Here is a 22,939-nt window from a genome sequence, read left to right on the forward strand (position 1 = left end):
CACAGAGACAACTCCCGTGGCCCGAGCCGTGCGTACAAAGACTGAATCTGTCTAGCCTAACCTGGGTGGTGCTCGGCCAGGCCAGGTAGGGGCTCCGCGGGGTGCACGCAAACATTATTTTTGGAGAAGATGATCTCGCCGTCCAGTCCGGAGCGTAACGACGAGCCTCCTGCTCCAGGGTTTAAGGTCAGGAGGTCGGAGGCTTTAGAGGAGGCGCGCCGAAGGAGCCGACCCAGAGACATCTCCTCAGGAATCGGGACACTGAGCCCATCCTCTGAAAGGAGAAAAAGAAAAGGAATGTTGCACAGCAGACAAGAAAAATTCAAAAAATTGGCTGCAGAGATCCTCAACCTCCCTTCACCTCCTCTGTGTCAGTATTTACTGCAGTGTCCTTCCTGCAGCGCTCCTCCCCACAATCCTCTGCTCTCTGGACTCCTTCAGCATTTCTCTACACCTGCTGTGTATGTGTGTGTGCGTGCGTGCGTGCGTGCGCGCGCGTGCGTGCGTGCGTGTGTGTGTGTGACTGAAATGCTTCCCACCTTTTGCAAACAGCAAATAAAGACAGTGATGTGTGAGCACACACATTCAGAGACACTATGCAAACACACTCCAGTCCATCTGTGTGAAATTCCAAACGGCCATCAGGAGCCAACAGATGCAATCAACTGCTTCAGACAGTGTGCATGTGTGTGTGTGTGTGTGTGTGTGTGTGTGTGTGTGTGTGTGTGTGTGTGTGTGTGTCCATAAGATGTAGACATTCTTCTTTTCAAAGACTTAAATGGATCTCTGCAAACTAAAAGAAAAGAAAACCTTTATTTGCTTTTAGTTTAGTCAAACTTCTTCTGAACGTTCACATCAGCCCTCTTTTGGCTGAACACGCTATCTGAGGAATGCTTTCTCCTCGTGAGGCGGGGGTGGGTGTGTGTGTGTGTGTGGGGGGGGGGGGGGTTGAGAATACCTCTGCTTGATTAAGCAGGCACCCCACTTCCTGCTGCCAGGCCTTGCACAGGAAGTCTGCTGGCATGAAATCTGGACATGGACTCAAACATAAGATGTGGTATGAGTTTGTAGGTCAGAGACTTATCACTGGTATCGATCCATTTTACCCCAGTACTTTGAGCTGAAAATGGTTATTTAATTTCTCCAACGTTACTTTGAACTTTCAGATTCTTCTTTTATTTTAATCAAATAAGAAAAGTGTCCTTCTCGAGACGTTGGAATGAGATCATACAAAAATAGAAAAGCAACTTCATTTAATTAGGAGATGGTCAGCTATTTGACAAAATGACCAATGTGCAACAGTGTTTTTGTCCGACTCAAAATCTTTCTTAGCAGAATATTTCACAAACCACTGAATGGATTTGGAAGAAAATCTCAGAAATTATGTATTACTTGTACACGTGCAATGTACTACAATTTGGAGTCAATCTGAATAAAGATGGCCACCACAGCTTTTCAGCATTGAAGGTCTTGTTAGCTCATGTTACCTTTGAGTAGGGTTGTGCATTGTTTGATTTTGAACGATTCCGGTTCCAGTTCCAATTCCTTGTTTTGATTCCGGTTCCTATAGATGCCCGATTCCGATTCTTTCAAGACATGACATGTTTTACATGAGCTAGCTAGCCACAGGTCCTACTTGATTAAATAATCTGAACTTCAACATGAATTTAAATTCTATGAACCACAACATCACCTTCATTCAGACAAAAACATGTTTTGGAGAAAAAAAGAAAAAGACTTGCAGCACAACCAGTGTGTTTGTTTCTGACCACAACCACAGTCTGGAAGAAGCCTCTGGGATGAGAGGCTAAATGTCTCCAACATATCCAGAAACGTCCAGCTGTTTTCAGCTAAAACTCTCAGGATGATCATGTCCATGACTGAGAACTACACCTCCATGCTGCAGCAGGGTTCAGTCAGAACAGAAAGTGAAACTTAAATTTAGCTGCTGTCAGTAACAATCTAACAGATTTTAAACATTAAAACGCTCAACATAAATAGTTAGAAAGGAAATAAAATTCTTTATTTATTATTATTATAATTATTTATTGTGGCAGAAGCTGTTGTGGTCCACCACAGAGAAGCTGTTCTAGCTTGATGACTTTAATTATTCTACAGGTTATTGTTCAGCCTTCTCTCACACACACACACACACACACACACACACACACACACACACACACACACACACACACACACACACACACACACACACACACACACGAGTGTTGGTGAGCGGCTGCGTCTGACTGCTGACGCTCCGTGTGTGTTTTTATTTCTGCAGTAAGACAAACTCACCTCACACCGTCCAGAGTTTGTTCTTTAAAGCTTCTATTAAATTCACCGTGTTGACGTATTTAACAAGTTTCCTCTACAGCGCATTTTTCGCTGCAGGAGTTAAAGTTTGGCTGCTGCGCGCTGGGTGGGGGGTTGGGGGGGGGGGGGGGGGACTCGGTGCTGCACACAGACAGCTGGTGTGATCAGCTCTGACAAGCATTGATCACAGGGATGTGTATTTTTGAAATTCTGGTGATACGATACATATCACGATACAGGGGAGACGATACGACATATCAAGATATATTGCGATACATTCAGTCAGATGTTGCAAGCAATTTTTTTTTTACTGAATTCATTGTAAGAATGTTCAAAGTCCAAAATGATACGTAACATGTTTAACATGAGGTATCTGAACCATGATGGAGGGATTTGTATTTCAATGGTGGAAACAAAACCTGTTGCACACTGCTGCCAACTAGCAAGTGGCGATTGAATTGCACAAAACGAACAGAAAATACACACACGTTTGCATGTAAATTCTTTCAAGAATTAGATACACGGCTTTTGAATATCGATGTAATAATCGCAGGAAAAAATATCACGATATATTGCCATATCGATATTTTCTTACATCCCTAGTTGATCACAATTTGCAGATCACGTTTATTTTTCACGGAGATCGGCCGCGGATTCCTCTTCCGTCGGCATTCTAGGAATCGAAACTAGGAATCGAAGAAAAGAACTTTAAACGATTGTGGGAAAAACTAACAGTTGGAACTGGTTCCAATCGATGCTGGATGCTCAGTGCCCAACCCTACCTTTGAGAGCAAAGGTAGGCACAGTATATGATCAAATATTAGCGTTGGCACTATTGAGATGTCCCATTCATCCATTTTCAGCCACTTATCCAGAATTGGGTCGCGAGGACAGCAGCCCAAGCCGAGAGGCCCAGAATTCCTACTCCCCAGCTACTTGGGCCAACTCCTCCAGGGTAATCCCAAGGCGTTCCCTGACTAGCCACGAGATGTGGTCCCTCCAGCGTCTCCTGGGTCTTCCCTTGGGTCTTCTCCCGGTTGGACGTCCCTGGAAAACCTCACCAGAGAGGCTTCCAGAAGGCATCCCGACTAGATGCCCGAGCCACCTCAACTGGCTCCTCTTGACGTGGAGGAGCAGCTGGTCTACTCCGAGCCCCTCCCAGATGGCCGAGCTTCTCACTCCATCTCTAAGGGAGAACCCAGCCACCCAGTGGAGAAAACTCATTTTGGCCGCTTGTATCCGCAATCTTTTTTTTTTTTGGTCACTACCCAAAGCTCGTGACCATAGGTGAGGGTAGGGATGATCGGTCATCACCGGTAAATCGAGAGCTTTGACTTCCAGCTCAGCTCTCTTCACCACGACAGATCGGTACAACGCCCACATCACATAATAGCTCTGTGTGTGTGTGTGTGTGTGTGTGTGTGTGTGTGTGTGTGTGTGTGTGTGTGTGTGTGTGTGTGTGTGTGTGTGTGTGTGTGTGTGTGTGTGTGTGTGTGTGTGTCACAAGATTATGAGGACACACACAGCAAATTAATAAAATAATGTGGTTCTGAGTTATCAAAAGCAACACAGCTCAGGTCCGCCTTAGTTTACCTTATAATGGAGGACACCACAGACTTTCCTGTGCGTATTAAACACCGCACACAGCCTCGGGGATTTCCGCATTCCTGAGAAGTACCTCGGATTTATACGTGAACGCTACACTACAAGACCGAACTCACGCCATCCAGCCCAACCAAACCCCGACCGTGCCAGCTCAAAGTCCACAGACTCTGCTTTCTCATTGGAAGACGTGCCGGTGGGATTAAGAAGGTCTTCAAAGTATTTCGCCCACCGATCCACAACATCCTGCATAGAGGTTAGCAGCACACCGTCACCACTGTAAATAGTTTTGGTAGCGCACTGCTTTCCCTTCCTGAAATGCCAAAGATGCCATTTATCTTAAATGCGACTTATTTTTGTCTGCCTGACTTTACAACTAACAGTATCTTAGGCAAGTCTGCTGTTGTGTTAGACTTGGTAGTGCGAGGTTTAAGCGCCTGCCTTTTGTCTCGTTCTGCCATGTGCTGACGTAGGTTCGACTCCTGGTGATGTCTGCAGTAATTTATTTAGCCAGCTGAAGCAGATTTTGTGTTTTGATATTTTAGTTTTATTGATTAGTTTCTGCAAAATATTTTGTGTTACTAAAGCAGTGTTTCTCCTACATAAACTCAGGTGTGGCGCTGCCCAACAGCTGAAAATCCAGCTCCACGCTTATAATTAAAACAGACACTAGGGGGTGCTAATAGCAAGCCAAACATGTAGATTGTTCCTTTAAGTGAACTTGTGGTAACAAACCATTGACACATAAAACATTTTACTGTCACCCAGCTTATGTTACTGACAAGGTTTTTCTGCTCATCCCACCAGGTCCGTATAACCGACATTACCTTGTCTTCTATACAAGGACTTGTCCATCCCCTCCACTCCAGCAGCAGCTGCCGCTGCTTTTGTTCAAACTAGACACAGTTTGACAAAATTAATGCACAATCACAGTTGGCCGGTAAAGTCTTTACGGGTGGTTCGATTCATTTCATTTCTATCTGATACTGTTTATATTGTGCATTATTACTAGGGAAGTGTATTGGCATAAATCTGGCGATACTATAAATATCACAGTAAAGGGAAGACAATATATCGCGTTACTAAAATCTAGACAGTACTTACAATATTTAAGACAGATGCTTCTAAGACAAGTCCAGTGTCAATGCAAGATTTCATTGTTTTTTCAGAGTGAGTGCAGTAAAACTGCTGCCACCTAGTGGACGGAGATTGAAAAACAAACGAAATACAGTAAATGTTAGCATGTCAATTCTTAATAAAAACATTGATACACTGCTATCAAATATTGATTTGGTGTCATAACACCAAATATTGTGATTTTTCTGTGTATCGATATTTCCTTACATCCCTTTAACTTGATACAACTAACTAAGATTTGGTGTGTTAGTAGCATTCAGTCATTTCCAGTCAACTAATGTTGACTTTTCTTTTAAGATTTGAGCAAAATTGGCTAAAACTCCAAGTTTTTCAACATTAAATGGTATTTAGTTTGAACTTCTCAAAAAAGATAGTGGCGGATATGATTTCCTTCAAACAATGCAAGGTATTTGATTTGATTCGACTTATTTGCCGAGTCTGCAAACATAAAAAAGTACATTCAAATATGTGCTTCTCGTTTCCTCCAGAAAAATAAAACCCATTAGGCCAAGAGTGAACATCCGCTTGGAGCAACTTTCACTTGAAAAACACCAAATAAATCTGCTTGTAAGTTAAAACAGTAAATGCAGCAGCTGCGTGTTTTGCATTCCTGCAAGTCTCCACCAAGAGGAACTAGTGACCTTGTGTAAACTTCCTGCACATCATGACAAGCTTGGATGGTAGACATTGTACAGAGCTGCTTTTCTGTAGTGATACCACCTTCTCTGCTGTGCTTGAGTGCAGCGGTTATTTTGGTGTGCATGTGACTGCAGGGTGACTCGGGTCAGTTTCATGTTCAGGCTGGCTGATTAGGAGAAAGTGTTCTCTCTCTGCTTTCCTCACACTTCATCTTCAATCCTGTCAGCGCCTCAGTCTGCCTCTACCACCTTTTTGCGTTTTAAAAAAATGACTCCTTGTTCTTCTTAGACCCGCTCTAGTTCCTCTGTGACTTAAAGAACCACGTTTCCACCAACAAGAAGCTGACGTCATGTAACCGATCACACTAAACCTGTGCTGCTGCGAGTGCAGCAGCCACAAACATGCAGGGTCTCAGCTTCTCACCTCTGGGCTACAATAATGAAGTTGTCATGTTGACATCTGAATAGAGGAGCCAACACTAAACTCTCCTCCCTTTCATCTGGACGCCTGCGGCTTTGGTTGCACAGAAGCCAGATAGTGATGTCTGAGTGAGTTGTCACAAAAGCTTTTGGATGTTTTAGTGCAGAGCTGAGGAGACATACCGCCGTTAATGACATTTAGAACTATGAGAAGTTGTAAAATAGCTTCACTTAGATGTTTAAATACGTTTTATTTTATAAATCAGTGTTGTTAGTATAATGCTTTAAGAGACTAATTACGTTATTTTATGAGCAGTGGCGGTTTTACCATTAGGCATAGGTCAGCAGCCGCCTGGGGCCCCCTTATGTTGGGGGCCCCCCCAGCCCTGACTGCAGGCACCCCTCTGTTAATGCCACAATGGACTATTCCTTTAAGATGCCGGTGCACAAACAGGAAGTGATTGGTAGTCATTCCACTCTAATTCAGTTGGTGGCAGTAATGCACCAAATTGTTGTTTGCCAAGTGCCGTAAGACCACAAATAAGAAGAAGAGAAAGCAGAAAAAGAAGAAGAGAAGCGGGAGCGTTCGTAACAAACTCGAAGCGGTAGTCAAAACATTAAGCATGAAATGGAGTTATCCTAGTGGCTCCAATAAGAGAAAGAAGCAGCTTGCTTTAAAAAAGCTTTTATCTTCACTTCCAAATGTGACGTTTTTCAATGTAAACATCAAAAGGAAGCAGAAAAGGAAAGGCAATGGAAAATGTTTAAAGGGAGGAAAACATAGACCAAAATGGAAAATGGAAAAAAAAGAAAGGCAAAAGCACAGGAGCACTGACAGGAAGAATAAAGCAGAACAAATATTGAAAGCACTCAAAGGGAAAGACAGAAAAAAAAGAGTAGGACTAATAAAAAGTGAAAATAACTCATGTCAGAAGAGGGGAGAGTTTCGCAAATCCAGTTAAAGATAAGATTGTCGAAAATGTAGTGTAAGGGGGCCCCAGTCTGTGTTCGCCCTGGGCCCCCAAATTGCTAAATCCGCCACTGTTTATGAGCATTTTATTGTAGTTGCAAGACAGAAACATCACAACAGTTTGAAAGAATTATATTAGAACTAATTTTCGTACAATAATGATGCACTTGACACGGTTGCTGTTCGTTCTAACTGCAAAACACTCAGACATGTTTTTTTTTAATCGTGCATTTTGTTTCTTCATAAAAAATGCATTTCAGAAATAATTAACTTTACAGAAAATGTGTCAGCTGGGTAAAATGAATGTTGTCAGACCTGCGCCGATTCTGGTTTCTGGGGCTAATACCAATTTCAGCCAATTAGGTTTTATCTCAAAGAACTAGAGTTAACAAAATATTTTTATAAATGTTTCATTTTTTCAAAAGTGTGATTCAGGAAATAAAAACCTCCATATATTATTGTTAGTGTGAATAAGTGCTTAGCAAGCAAGTGTTAATGGATAATGAAGATTTTTTTATGGTGTCTCTACAGCCCAATGATTGGTGTCAAAAATCAGATTTTTGAATTTCAAATGAGTCAATCACCTCTCAAGCTTGTCCAACTGACTACGGGCCGATTCCGTTCAACAGATTCTCTAAATCTGTTGTTTTTAACGAACAAATTTGTGATCGGTGTCCCTGTGAATTTTCTTTTAGAAAACAACTTTAGACTTTTTAGAGTTTCAGATTTCTAAGTCAATTTTTGGTCCACATTTGGTTTCCAAGTTTAAATATTTTGTTGATTAAACTTTTTTCAAATCTATATTATTTTGTCCAATTTTGGTGTAAGAAAATAAAAGTTCTGGTGCTTATATAGGTGAAATATGTTTTACACCGTCAATTTTTAATGAAGAAACTCTGAATGGAAACACCAAAAGTCTTTGACTAGGAATGTAAGAAAAATATCGATATGGCAATATATCGCATAATTTCACCAATACATATCCTTATCTTTGACATTTTCTGAGAATATTTAGAACAGATGCATTAAAAAAATTGGTTGTTGATCAAAATAGGCAGTTCTTACATTTGATTGACTTAATCAGTGATCAACCAATTTGAAAAATTAGACTTTATTGTTTTTGAACCATGGAAACACCAATGCCACGCTGCAATGGACCAGATGTTTCCTGTCCATGAACTCACCATTGCTGTGTGGTCATTCCCCCTGGATGTACCAAACCTTCAATACGGAAGTTTTCCTTAAAAAAAACAAACTTTTCAAGATAATCGAAAACAATATTCTGATAATGATTGTGGTGTAAGTTGCATTCGGCAAATTGAAGCTGTAAAAGAACCAGAAGTCGGTATCAAACCTGAAAACCAGAATCGGTGCATTTTTTAATTAAAACAAAGGGAAACAAATAGGTACGATTATTTAGGCTTATTTCTAACAAGCATTTATCAACAGCTATTTCAAAAGCGTCTCAGAAATTAAGTGAAGTCAACCAAAATAAGAGTAGGGTATCAAACGTGAAGGTGGTCTATGTCCCGAGTCCTGTGGAGGACAAGCCCCAGCAGCGTGGCTGGACCAGGCCTGTTTACTCTGGGTTTCTAGTCCCAACTCTCCACCTTCAACATGCGTATTTGAGTTTAGTTCATGCACCACCACGCCAGAAGGCGCTGGTCATACATAACCGGTGACCCAAGCAGCACTAAGTTATTTCTCCCGTGTTTCCTGACTGACAGCTGGCATTCACCTTTACCAGCAGCTGAATTCAACGAATTGACAGCGTGTGGAGAAACGGGGGCCAAGCCGGGGAGCTCTCACCTTCAGTCCCGCCGCAGAAACCTACAGCCCGCACCGGACAACCATCTCCGCTTGCAGCCGCGGACCGAGCACCATGAGCCGGGCTTGTTCCAGCTGCTACCTCACGGTTTTATCTCAGGTTACCACCAACTCCGCTCTTGTGTTTATCGCAGTGCTCTCCGACTGTACCGCACACCTGGAAGCTGCTGCATGAACGCAGAAATGCACCTACTTCCGTTCTGACCTTTCAAAATAAAGTTACCTACTACGAGCGCGGCAGATTAGAGTTTAGAAGGAGCTGACGCTTTATTTTCTAAAACTAATGTGCTTCCGTTGCTTTAGTCGGACTGTTGTTGTTACTTGACTTCACAGCTCCACACCAACCCTAAATGCAGCTGTTTCCGGCACGTAAAAGGCTTTTCCTCTCAGCTGATTTCATCCTGGAAACACTGAGGTGAGATTTGAACATGACTGCGTAGAAATAAGTCCCACAAGACACAGTCATCACCTACCGATTCCATCATTTAAGCCGAGCCCCTTTCATCATAAGTGACGTCTCAAAGGTCACTGGCAAAGGCTGGAAAGCGGTTGGTCCATCATCAGGACCAGAGCTGGAGTCAGAGCATCGTCACACAACATCACTGCTGTCTCCACCTGCCTGTTCAAAAGATTAAAAAAAAACGATAATGCTAATCTACAGCTAAGATTGTTATTTAGTCATGTAAAAGTATATTCTTAAACTGACATAATAGATAAAAAATGTAATCTTTTTTTTTCCTATTTAAAAACAAAAATGTAACAGATTTTTATCCATTTCAGTTTTATAAGACTAATACAGTGGTGCTCAGTGCTCACTGGTCCTAGAGAGTGCCACTATCCTGCATATTTCAGAGGTTCCTGTTCAATACACCTGGATTTAATCAGTAGTGATTAACAGGCTTCTGCGGAGCTTGATGACCTGATGAACAGATCATTCAAACATTCAGTCAGGTGTGTTGCAGCAGGGAAACTGTTGGACACCACTGTACTAAGATATCTTTTACAATAAATCATTAACAGATGAGTGTATTTTTATTTTGTAGGGTTTGGTAAATTGAGTGCTTTAAGAGCTCCACAGATATATTACTTCTACTTATGACCAATGTGATATAGAATGTCACCCTGCCTGGTCTTTATTGTGCTTTAATCGGAAGATTCTAGGATTCTTTATTTATTAGGGGATTGTACACACTTTGTTTTGATTCAGAAAACAGTCAGGTTTATAAAAGTAAGAATTTATTTGACCAACAATTAAAACATGACAAATTAACTAAGCATTTACTGTGATGGATGGAACTAGATGTGATGTATGAAACCTATGTGTGAATGCAATGTTAGTCAGAACTTCCGTATCTAGGAGAGCTGCGTTCTGGATGTAAAACAATTTGGTTTGCGTTAAGCTATTGAGTTGATTATTATCAAAGCACATTCAGACGCAATCTGTCATGTCTACTTCACCCGTTTTCGGAGACCCTCTTGGTGGATCCGAAGGTCAGAGAGGTCGGATGACCTCTGGCACCGGAGGGCTGTAGAATACCGTGGCACCAACCCTTCAGTCCAGTAATGTCTCGGGTCACGACAGATGGATGGAACCGCACGTCTCTGGTGGACTCTTAAGGAGTCTAAACAGTATCAGCTTGTTCTGCAGGAACTGTTCGCTTTATCAGCTTCGCAGGTGCAAAAAGGTTTTGGCGACGTGTCAAAAGCTTTGGTGGTTAAAGAGGAGTTGCTCCAAGTGGCCGGTCTGGAGCTTTCTCTAGAACTGATGAATCACCAGAGTGATCTGGTTTTAATATTCTCATGTTGATTGTGTAGCCAACCAGAGGTTGACAAGTTTGAGAAATATTACCAAGAATCTCAGAAACACATGCTCTTTGACACCGGAGGCTCTGAACTGGGGTAAAGGCTATTTATGTGTCATGGGTTTAACTTTACCTTACTTTGTTCTTGTGTGAGTGCAAATGATTATGACCTTGTCAAGTAAACATGCAATCAATCAAGAGCACTCGGCTGCTCTTTGAGGGACCTTGAGGAGAGAATATTATTGTTATAATTTCATTATCTCTGTCAGAGCTGCAGGCTCTGAGCTCCAGCTGGTGGGATGGAGGCAGGCTGATTTAAAGGGAACACGTGCAGTCTCGTGTCTCCATTTTGACCAGATGTTGGAGGGTCAAACAGTACCTAAAAACTGGCTATTGCCGGACGTTACAATTTGTTATGCATTCATGTATTTATTTGGTCATTTACAATACATTTCTTTAGCAAATAACCTCCTAAGACCCTGTATCAAATGAAGGTGTTAACTTCCTACTTTCTTTACTTGCATTTCATCTTAATTTTGCACTTATTTATTATCTAACAGAAAATAAACACTAACACCAAACACATGGATTAACATGAATTGCGGGGTGGGGGGGGGAGGGGGGGAGGGTCAGAGCATGATTCAGAACAGATCTGTCTCCGTTGACATTTTTTTTATTTAAATCTTTTTTAGTAGATTTCACAAAACCAAAGCGACGGCTACAAATAATACATAATCACACAAAAAGTGTACAAACTTGCAGGACTAACCCACCAGATACATCAACGTCTTCCTTTTAAATCATATTATTTAGAGCTGATCATTTCAGAGCTTGTTAACTGTGATGATTCCAACGGATCAAAGGAAATCCATTTTAGATTCTTTAGGAAAATACAGTTGACCCCTTCAGCAGCAGCTGACAAGGCCAACAATAACAAAGCTGCATCAGAGAGCCCACTGGACCGTAAACATCTCAGACATGGGTAAGGCCAGGCTGGTCACTGTCAGAACCTAGAAGAGACAACAGATGTTTGTTTTATCTCCCCATTAAACTGATTCCAGTGCTTAACTGGAGCTAGAGTCTACTAAACACCAGTTCTTTGTGTTTGCACTGCTGGAAACTCAGAAAACTCTCCGCTGGGCTAAAGAAAATAACTGCTTCCATTGGGAGCATGAGGCAGGCTAAAGGACAACAAAAAGGTTTTAAATCTCTGAGTTTGTTTCACTTTTACCCTGTCTAATTAGGGTCTAACTGTCTCCCTACCCTCTGGTCCACTCAGAACACAACAGGGGGGGGTCAAACATTTACAGGGAAAGATGATTTGCATAAGTTTATTTATATAATAATCACAGAAAAAATATCACAACAGAAATGAGGTGATGAGGTGGCTCAGTAATAGCTCACTGGTTCTAAACTGAACCAGTTCTAAAATGTCTTCAGTGGAAAAACCCTGAAAGGTGGTTTGGATAGAAGGATGAAAAAGCCTCACAGGTAAAATAGCCTAATCAGGTTGCTGCTTTAAAATAATCAAAGAAAAGGTTTCGACTTTCAGAAAACTCACCTTAGAGTCAGCACAGTATGTAAATTCACTGGCTTCCACCCCGTTTGCCAACACATGGAGAGGTGGTGAGGGCACCCCGAACACCTGAAGTCCCCCCAGAACCAGAGCGTCCAGGTCCCCGTTCAGCCTCTGAGGGTCACTAGAAACCTGGGACTGAGGAAAACAGGTTGATAAATCTCAAACGCATATTTTATCTGAACACGTCTCGTCCCTTACCTACCTCGCCAGCAGTAAATATCAGATAACTATAATTTTCCATTTCAAATGTGTCCAGACTGTCTCCATCATCCCAGAACAAGACCCCCCTGGCTTGACCGCTGGCTGACAGTGCCACCGTCAGGAAGAAAGCGTTCCCGCGTGAAACCGTGGTCGTCAAAGCTGGTTCCTTCACAGGGAAACGATCAAAGACAGCATGACGTCTTTTCAACAGGTTTTAAGTGTAATCTAAAACACTTGATCACAAGACAGCTTGTCAAAACCAAAAGTGAAACAAAACGTTGATGGACTCTCGGAGTCTCTAAAGCTGACACCCACCTGCTGGGGGATGATGTGGCCCTCCCTCACATGTACATTGATGGTTTCCAGAGGTGCTGGCAGGAGGAAATACTCCCCCTTACTGTAGAGGGGCTGGCCCTTGACACAGCGGAGGTGATGCACGAGAATATTTGTGTCAAGTGTTGCTGCAGGGATCCTCAAACATGTTGGATGTTACTCACGTTCTGAAGGCTGTACCAAGTACCGGCTGGCAGGTACGCTTTCACTTCAACCGACCCTTCATCTAAAACTGGACTGATGAGAAGTGAACTCCCCCACAGGAACTGCTGGTCTATAATCCGACAGTTAGCATCAGCGGGAAACCTACAGAAACAGAAAAAAGGGTTAAACGGTGTAAAAGCTAAAGAATAAAAATGAGGCAGAGACAGAAAAAAACGTACTCCGTGAAGAGAGGTGTGGCAACTGTGGCAGCAGAAGTGTGTGCATGATGGAAGAGTGTGTAGAGGTAAGGGAGAAGGGAGTACCGGAGGTTTAACACACTACGCATGGCTGCCTGGGCTGCCTGTCCAAACACAAACGGCTCCTGAGGCTGATTGACAAGACAAGAGAAAACACATGGACGAGGAGAAGAGACATGGCACAGATGGGCTGCTCTGCTTCAGACTCACAGAAATCAAGAGCAGAGCTCTACCTCGTCACAAACGTCTTGACAGATGTTGCTGAAGTTTAAACAAAAATGTGGTCCAAATAAAAAACAGCATGTGAGTCTCACAGCATTGGGTTTGTCGTTGTGGTTCCTCATAAATGGGTAAAAGGCACCAAGCTGCATCCATCGCACACACAGCTCCTCAGTGGTGTTGCCTCCAAAGCCGCAGATGTCCGCTCCCACCAGAGGAACCCCGAACAAGCTGAACTGCAGCACCGCTGAAGGAGGAAACAGTGCAAATGTTCTGAATCTGTGCCAACTTAAAACCAAACATGTAAAACACAGAGGACTGGGTCAAGTTTGTTAATTCAATCTAAAAGATAAAGCTTTAAACTACAGAATGAAATGACAGCATTTTTATATTTAATTTTTTTTTATTAAATCAAGTGAAACTCTTTAAGTCTGCCATGTGGGGTTCCTCAGGGTTCACTCCTTGGACCCGTCTTGTTTTATTTTGCCTATTCTTCCTCCAGATATGATCATTACACAATGTCCTTGATCACTCTTTTCATTTCTATGCTGCTAACTTTTGATTCTACTTAGATCACTGAATAATCAGAGCATCGATCAACGGTCATTGACAGTTTGTAGTTGAATTTGAACACAACAGATACAAGTGAAATGAAGCTTTAGACTCTTCAGTTCAGATACACCCCATAAACCCGGGTGTTATCTGTATATAAGTTTGTTTTCTGTAGCATTATCCTAGAAAATTAAATAGGAACCGCTTTTTCATTTGAAAAATATATAAAAATAATGTAATCTAGTGCAATTAATGATGATTATTCATGCTTAAGACTACTATAACAGCCATGATTGCTTCCAATGAGTCCAAAAACACTGCTTTTAACAAAAGATGAAGCAACATATTGGACACTGTCCAAGTCAAAGATCAACTGGGTTAAATTGTTCAGTATTAACCTAAATATTGAGGATTATTAATTATTTTCATATTTAAGCAGCCCTAGAATTTACACCCCTGTTAGCACTGCACTGATTCTGTTGAATCTTTCAAACACCAGATTTAGACTGGAGTATGTTGGTTTTATGTCCCTCTGTTAAAAAATGTTATTTGCGTGCTTACATTTTATTAGTGTTTATTTTGGGTTCTTTTGAAGTACTTTGGGATTTTAATCTAGTAAAAAAGGTAATTTAGAAATACCTACTCATACTCACCAGGGATGGAGAGTCGAAGCTGCTCCCAGTTGCTCCTGACGTCCCCCGTCCACACTCCAGAGAAACGTCCAATACCAGGAAAAGAGGAGCGAGACAAAACAAAGGGTCTCTTCCTCCGAATCTTCTGGAGAGCACTGACGATCACAGCACACATATTTACACACACACACACACACACACACACACACACACACACACACATATATATATATATATACATATGTGTATATATACATATATATATATATATATATACACATATGTATATACATATATATATATATATATATATATACACACATATATATATATATATATATATATATATACACACATATATATATATATATATATATATATATATATATATATACATATGTGTATATATACATATATATATATATACACACATATATATATATATATATATATATACATACATATATATATATATATATATATATATATATATATATATATATATATATATATATATATATATATATATATATATGTGACCACAGATAATATTCTGGTCTAACCTGTGTGTTGCGTCCGCTTCGGTCAGTCCGTAAAGATTGTGCAGGTTGTAGTGAGTGGACAGCTTCTGCTGGGCTGACATGCAGATCGTTCCTGTGTTCAACTGACCTCCAACTACTCCTGTTAGTGTGACATCAGAAGAAGCTGTAAATTAATGCACTTATATTGAAAAAGTCCAATTAGTAATGCTTTTTTAAACGTCTGTCATTTTCACCCAACACACTTACTGGGAGTGTATGGTGGTCTCTCGAGCTCACTGTCTGGACAGCCGTCCACTGATCCCTGAATGAAACTGGAGGGTTCATTCATGTCCTGATGGGAGCATTTATAAGATGTTTTATGCAATATTTGAAGGTGAAACAGAAAAACACACAATCTAAAAGCCTGTACTTTAGATTTCACTCATAGTTTAGCTAAATAATCAGTTATCTGTGAGTATTTGTGTAAACTCACAATCCACAAACCATCAACAGGAACTTCAGAATAAAAGTCTCTGATGCAGTCCTCCCACCACTGTCTGGTTTCTGGGTTGGTGAAGTCGGGAAATGCTGTTGGGCCAGGCCAAACCTGAGGAAACACCACAGTCATGGGCTTAGGAGCAACCACATCCAGTTTAATCCAGTTAAACACACAGAGTCACCCCTGCCATAAAGTGGCCTAACCTTCCCAATTAGAACCTGCCCGGTGGCGTTTTTAATAAAGACGTCTTGTTTCAGTCCATCTTCAAAAGGAGGATAAGTCCCAAAGGGGCTGGTGCTGCTGATACCCGGGTCCTAAAAGCAACAAACCACAGAAGTCAGACTAATGTGTGTGTTTGCTGCCATCTACTGGACAAGGATGGTTAATGACGGGGTTTATTTTACAGATCATCTAAAGAATAGAAACAAAGAAGCTCTGGTGTTTTGTTTTTTTATTTTGCTTTAGAAAAACGATGTGTCCCACCAGAATTAGGATGTACTTCATGCCTCCTTCATGAAACTCCTGCACCATCTCTGGCAGATCTCCGAATCGCACACGGTCAAAGGTGAACACCCTGCGCTTATCGGCATAGTCCAGGTCGTTCCACTGAACATCCTGGGAATGGAAAAAAAGCTGTCAGTAACAAGGATCAGGACTGATAAAACCAAATGACTCAGTCATTACGGCACAATTATGTTTGTTCAAAGATGAAAATGAAATCAATCTGATAGCTTTATCATTTTCACAGATAAAGCTATCAGATTTGCACAGATTGTAGATTAGATTTTTAAAGGAAATCAGTCGTTAATGTTACATTGTTTTTATTTAAAAAAAAAAGATATTCGTAAATAATCAAATGCATTAAAAAGGAGTACACAAGTGCAAATTATCACTGGTGGTTCACCATTGGAAAGTTGGCACTGTGCATGTGTTGTGCGACCATTCGGGTTGCATTAGTGGTTGTATAACCCCAGCGACACAGATGAAAGCCCAGGGACCAATAAGGAGGCATCATAGGATATCCTGGAAGAGAAAAATGACATGATAAAATAATAGTTTTCAGCTTGCGCTGATATACTTTTTCATGTATTATCCACTTAAAGAGTGTTTGCCTCTTGCTGTTACAACTTGGAGAAGTGTTACTGACTATCTACAATACAGGGAAACACCTGCCGATGATCTGGAGGTACTGCTGTATCACACTTTGAGGGTCAGGACCAAGAAAAATATACAGATCCAGGATTCCACCAATGGATACCCAGGTGAGAGCTGGAGTCGGCTGCAGCATCACTTCTACAAGAACATTAGAAACACTTAAATAGATACAGTCGCACAGGGATCAACCTCTACATCAGCTCCCCGGCTCTAAAAAGAAATATCTGCATGTGAAACGTCAAATAAAATAATTTACAGTTAATTTAGGTAACAGATTTTTTTAAACTTCATTCTTAAATGAAAAAGGAGGGTTTTGCTAAAAAAGTAAGAAAATATAGCTGCAGAAATTTGTGTCTAAAGTTGTAACCCAACAAAATAAGCTATAACTGTAAATGTTTGCAAAAAAAGTAACACTGTGCTTTCACATCTTCCTAAAAAGTGAACATAAAAACACTGCGTTAGAGGGAAGTACCAATTGCATTGCTGTTAAGAAGGAAAACTCCGTGTGCTAGGCTGTCATCTTCCTGCACGATATAAAATGGATGGGAGCCATAGAGGTTTGCGTCAGCCTGCAGAGGAACCCAGAGTTAGTTAGCATGTTTTAGCTTCATTAGCGTGTCCTTGCGGGTCACTGGAACCACTCACATGAGGTGCCATGTCCCTGTTCCAAAGAGACAGAGAGGTCCAGTTGAGGTCCAGGATGAGAGGGGTGTAATGTTCTCCAAGGCCAGACACAAAGGAGGAGGCCAGTGAGGTGGACAGCTGCAGGTACTGATCAGCAAACAGCAGAGGGGCCACCGTGGTGTTCATTCTTGACACAGACAGCAAAAACATACTCTGAATCACGTCTTCAGATCCGAATCACAGTGATGGTAAACATGAAAGGGTTCATAATAACAGACGGAATATCTTACATGATTGTTCCGCTGGATTTACGACTCACTATGAAACCAAATGGATCAGACTGATATTCTGTGGTGTAAAGAACATTCTGGCTGCTCGCTTTTGTGTGACGAATGCCATCAAGAAGAGGAACTTCATACCGCTGAGTGGAAGGGTCCTTTAACTGAAAAGAAAAACTGGGTCAATCCAAACAAAATTCACATCCGGATAGGTCTGAGACAGCTGTGTTAAATATTTTCAACACACTGGCCAGGATGTGCAAAAAAGTACACATGGGCCACAAAACAGATAAATGAGACATAAAATGGCCTCAATTGTTTACTATAAACTGTTGTTATCAGAAACAAAAACAGGATATTGGTTAGTTAATCAGCATAAAATCTAGTCAAGTTAATGTAGACAGTCGTTTTATGAGTGGTGCTCATAGTTTCATTAAGTCATGGGGGTTTGAGGTTCTATCTACCATGACACAGATCACAAATTTGTCACATCTTTAAATAATCTTTTATTATTATTCCAGGTTTTAAGGGCAACTGGGTACTCACAGTGATGTGCAGGCAGCCTGCAGTCTCCTCTGTGACTTCAAGGCTCAAGTTGAAGATGTCTTTGGGGAGATATGATGGTGTGACTCGAGTCAAGCTGGCAGTCTGACCTCTTTTGGTGGGAGTGATGGGACTCATTTTATAACCCGGATACAGAGAGGGGTAGAAACACCAGGGTGGTCCTGATGATCCAGGTAGAGGAGAGTAGCAGCATCCTCTCTCTTCACACTCGTCCTGACTCAGAACCCTGTCCCTGCCACAGTCAAAGCGGCTCTCTGAAGCCATGCTGCATTCACTTCTTCCAGAAACTCCATTACTTTGATGGCTTCCCGGGCGGCTCTTTAAAAAGTTTTGTGGTTTTGTTGGATAATATTTGAGCCATTTATCAGCTGCTATGATAATCCTGCTGGGTGTGCGAGGAACTGATCTAACCAGTCTGCCTTTATAGATTAACAAAAGGTTGCTATGCCAACATGCTAACAGAAGCAAGGCAAGGACGACAACAATAACGCTTAAACTAGGCAGACCTGCCATACTGCGAAAAGCATCAACCCATTTCTTAAGGTAGACGTACTAGCTAGCAGCGGAAGCTAGCCACAAAGTTCATAGTTCTGTCGGAAGCTATTTTGTTAAACTAAAGTGAAGTTACAAACATGACAGCATAGCAGAAAAACAAGGTTACATAAAATAATGACCAGTGCTTAAAACTAAAATAAATAAGTATAAAAGTCATACTAGCTAAAACATGTAAATTTATCAAGGCTAAAAACAGTACGGCAAACAAACTGGGACAAAAAGGTTCTAAACTACTTTGGAGGCAGCACTAAGACGTTTTTTGAACCTAGTTTCTAGATTCAATCAAGTTTACACAAACATGTCAAAAATGCACAGAAACAGAAAGATTGCGTTTGTAAAGACCCAATTATACAGTTAATTAGCACAAATAATTATTCTGGGGTTTAGTTACTCAATTGAGTTGCCGTATACCATGCTAACTGTTACCGGAACGTGTCCTTTCAAAATAAGACAGACTGAAATTAAAGAGCAAGTCACCCGTAACGGAGTCTTACTCCACTCCCACTTCACGTTTGAAAAATGCAACAAATGCTCTTGCCTGGCAGACCAAGAGGGTGGGGCCGCTATCAAACACTCACAAACAGGCTCACAACGACGTTGTGACGTCATAATGTACCAGCTAACGTCATAGTGTACAACGATGGCAGATTTAAATTGAAATGCAGTGCAGAGTTTATGCCTGACGACGACGCAACACTGACAGTTTTAGGCTGAATGTTAAAATTTGAACTAAGATGCTCTAAAGTGCCAGATTATTGACTACACATGTCTACAGCACTATAAGACACTCATTTATTTAGTTTGTTAGCAAAAAAAAATATTTGGAGGTGACTTGCTCTTTAAGCTCTGGCACCAACAACAGCTTTCCTCATTTGAATGCGGTGAAACGACCAGCTGCACCTCTCCACTGTGAACTTGTTTCCAGCTTCACAGACGACCATGTAAGCAACGTTACTTACGAAGCTAACAGGCCAGGCGAAGCCATCCGAGATCTGCAGCATCGAGGCTGCAAGGCAGCAGTGTCCAGGGAACAATATCACCATGGCAACATCTTTTGTACATTCTTGGAACCATGGCAACATTTCCGGCTACAGAGACGACCACGTTTCTTTTAATTATATAGATACGTTCGTTGCAGTCATGTGATCCTAAAGTTAACTCTGTAAACAGTTTAGCACTCATATTACACACCGAGCAAAAAACATCTCGTAAGTAATATAAATCAAATATTACCGTGTTTGACAAGTGTGACCAGAGTACAAGCTGTTAAACTATATAGTCACATCAATAAAGTATTTCATTTTACATATTGACTATGTTAGCAGCTGTAAGGTAGTTTAAAGCTATTTTAGCATATTCATAAAGAGGGCAGCATGTTATTTATATGGGTCCATCCCAGACAAAAGCTGATATATAATTATACTTATGAATAATGCTGATATCAAGGGCAACATCAGTGGACTGAAACCCTGCAAATGAGGATTAAATACAAAAAATGTTAAGATGTAAATCCAATTAGAACTCAGTTTTAAAAGTTTAAACTCAACATTTATTAATTATTTAGCCATCAAGAACAAAGCTGAAGCTGCTGCTACCGCTGTGGGCCAGCGGTGTTGCTAATTCACCTCCTCCGCAGCCACAGACAAAAAAAGGTGACATAACTTGCCTCGTCCAATCACATTCACATAGCGTCAGGAAGCCTAGCTGCTATTCTGCCACTGAGCAGGTTTGTTCTCCGGGATGTGTTACCATGGTGACTGGGAGGAGTTTCAGGCTAGCCACATTCGTAGAACCGATTTAGGGGAGGTTACACCGGGAACCTCAAAAGAAAACCTGGTTTTGGGAAAATCTCGCTTTCTGGAATACCCCCAGCTGCTCCCTAATAATTAGGGCTAGGTGGTTTTCATGCAGTGAGTCCTCATTCAGCTTCTGATTCTCATTGCTACCAGCTGGGAGCTTCATTGTGGAGCCAGGTGCATCAAAACAGCTCCTTTCACACAGGAGGGGTAAAAACAGGGGCGTGAGAAAGGACACTACAAATGGCATCAGCCATAACAGGAGTTATATGTTTATTTATTTGGCAGACACTTTTATCCAAAGCAACGTACAATTTTTAACTTGTAGGGCATGTTGTGATCTGTAGGGGAAACCGGAGTACCCGGAGAAATCCCACGCATGCATGGGGAGAACATGCAACTCCACGCAGAAAGGCCACAGCCGATTTTCGAACCTGCAACCTTCTTGCTGCAAGTCAACAGTGCTAACAACTGCGCCACCATGCAGCCCATACACTCTGCAGAAAGGATGAATGACCTACTGTGATTCCGAAGGGTCTCAGGCTCCTCAGGAGGTGGCTTTGGCCCTTCTTAAAGGGAGCATCTGTGTTGTGAGACCAGTTCAGTTTACTGTTGAGGTGAACACCTCCAATGTCTGCTCCCTGGATGTTTACTGGTGAGTGAGGAGGAATGTTTCTCTGGAAGTCGATCACCATTTCCTTTGTCCTACTGGTGTTCAAGTGAAGGTGGTTAGGCTCACACCAGTCCACAAAGTCCATGATTACTGACCTGTACTCCAGATCATTCCCCTCACACACAGCCGACAATGACTGAGTCATCTAAGAACCTCTAGAGGTGACAGCTGCTGGTGTAGGTGACGTCTGAGGTGTAGAAGGTGAAAAGAAAGGGTGAGAGCACCGTACCCTGCACAGCGCCAGTACTGCATAAAACCACCTCAGACGTACTGTTGGTGAGGTAGTTGACTATCCATGCAGTCAGATGTTCGTCCACTCCTGCCCCCCTCATCTTCAGTTGCAGAAGACCCGGCTGTATTGTGTTGAAGGCACTTGAGAAGCCAAAGAACATAAAAGTCTTAAGATAAGTTTAATGGTCTGTCAAGGGGACACATAGTATATGTAATAGGTGCATATTGACAAGAATGTTACAGTATCCAAGGATATCAATCAAGACAGCCTGATCCTTTAAGAATGACATCACTCACCTATTTAGGCAAATATTTTATTAAGGGTTGCTACATGTCTATATGTAGCTTATTATCTTCTCTAAGTTTTGCACTTATTTGTTCAGTTGAATAACTTTAAAGAATTCAGTATACCAAATCTGTAACTGTTGGTGGTTTTTCTTAGCCTGGCCTGCCAGACTTGTCCTCTGTTTAATTCTGCACAGAGAAAGAGTCTGGTAACTCACAGACAGAGAGGCACTTGAGGGGCGGGACTAGCCAGCTCAAAAATGATCAATCACAAAAAAGACGGAAATGCTGACTGTACCGCTGTAGCTTCTTTTAGCTGTAGTGAACAAAAGGCGTCTGGCAACGGCGCAAAAATCTTTTATTTTTTAGAAGAAAGGCTAGGGCTTCTACTTTTTGTGGTTTTAAAATTATTCAGAACAGAGGAAAGAGGCGCAGCGTACTCCGCCGCTGTCTTCGTTGTTTATAAGAAACTGAGCATCGCTGTGTGTGACGTCCGTGATGCTGTAGTTTTTTAGCTGTGGTCAAAAATGGCATCTGGCGACAGCGCAAACTTTTTTTAGAAGAAAGGCTTTTAGCGCTTCTACTTGTGGTTTTAAAGACATGTCCGAGTCATTTTGACCAAAGGAAAGATCCGCAGTGAAGTCCGCTTCAGTCGCCATGTTTGACAAACTCGGCATTATGGTGTGCGACCATCGTACGCTACTCAGCGCTGATTGGCTCGGTTAGAACTCTCACGGGGTGGGGTTATTTGAATAGGAGAGTTCCCAGACCCTTTCTCTGTGCAGAATTAAACAGAGGACAAGTCTGGCAGGCCAGGCTAGGGTTTTCTCTGATCAACTCTACAATATACAGGTGATGGTCATAAAATTAAAATATCTTGACAAAGTTGATTTATTACAGTAATTCCATTCATAAAGTGAAACTTGTAATGTAAGGGTTTATTGATGTTGGTGTAGGACCTAAATTGCAGTAATCCTTTTTTTTTTTTTTTTTACCGTGTCCTGTCTGGCTGTGAAGCAAGCAGAATTGATGTCTGAATGCTGGTGACAAGCCTTACAGATTTATTCTCAGGTGGAGCATCAAAGCGTTTGCTTTTAATGTCACGCCGGATACTTAAAACTTTATTGTT

General features: G+C 41.6%; 2 protein-coding genes and 1 long non-coding RNA gene across 5 annotated transcripts in view; all 3 read right to left on the bottom strand.

Moving 5' to 3' along the window:
• The window catches only part of tbc1d16 (TBC1 domain family, member 16), a 34,470-nt gene extending 25,396 nt beyond the window's left edge, over positions 1-9,074 (bottom strand). The window contains exons 1-2 of one of the 2 annotated variants that reach the window (XM_015945667.3): positions 8,893-9,074; positions 62-274 (exon numbers count right to left, since the gene is read on the bottom strand). In XM_015945667.3, the coding sequence (XP_015801153.3) occupies positions 62-242 (181 nt within the window). In that variant the 5' untranslated portion in view covers positions 243-274; positions 8,893-9,074. Of the gene's footprint in view, positions 1-61; positions 275-8,892 lie in introns of those variants that run through there. The other variant, XM_054750555.2, reaches the window with a different exon arrangement.
• A 2,293-nt stretch (positions 9,075-11,367) lies between these two features.
• Positions 11,368-19,010, bottom strand: gaa (alpha glucosidase). 2 transcript variants are annotated; one of them, XM_054750554.2, is made up of 19 exons: positions 18,253-19,010; positions 17,719-17,870; positions 17,450-17,615; positions 17,277-17,373; positions 16,823-16,942; positions 16,554-16,672; positions 16,133-16,264; positions 15,853-15,963; positions 15,644-15,757; positions 15,418-15,502; positions 15,193-15,310; positions 14,651-14,784; positions 13,541-13,692; positions 13,209-13,330; positions 12,990-13,131; positions 12,808-12,906; positions 12,494-12,658; positions 12,274-12,426; positions 11,368-11,722 (listed from the first exon to the last, which is right to left on the bottom strand). In XM_054750554.2, the coding sequence occupies exons 1-19, from the start codon at positions 18,781-18,783 to the stop codon at positions 11,657-11,659; spliced, it is 2,778 nt and encodes a 925-aa protein (XP_054606529.2). In that variant the 5' UTR covers positions 18,784-19,010; the 3' UTR covers positions 11,368-11,656. The 2 variants fall into 2 exon arrangements, with proteins under 2 accessions (XP_054606529.2, XP_015801151.3); XM_015945665.3 differs by having other exon boundaries at positions 13,209-13,357.
• A 1,863-nt stretch (positions 19,011-20,873) lies between these two features.
• On the bottom strand, positions 20,874-21,666 carry LOC139062174 (uncharacterized). Its single transcript, XR_011515757.1, has 2 exons — positions 21,566-21,666; positions 20,874-21,481 (listed from the first exon to the last, which is right to left on the bottom strand). It is a non-coding gene; the product is annotated as an uncharacterized lncRNA (long non-coding RNA).
• Positions 21,667-22,939: the final 1,273 nt, after the last annotated feature.

Source organism: Nothobranchius furzeri, chromosome 12, assembly GCF_043380555.1.
Source record: "Nothobranchius furzeri strain GRZ-AD chromosome 12, NfurGRZ-RIMD1, whole genome shotgun sequence".
Lineage (NCBI taxonomy): Eukaryota > Metazoa > Chordata > Actinopteri > Cyprinodontiformes > Nothobranchiidae > Nothobranchius > Nothobranchius furzeri.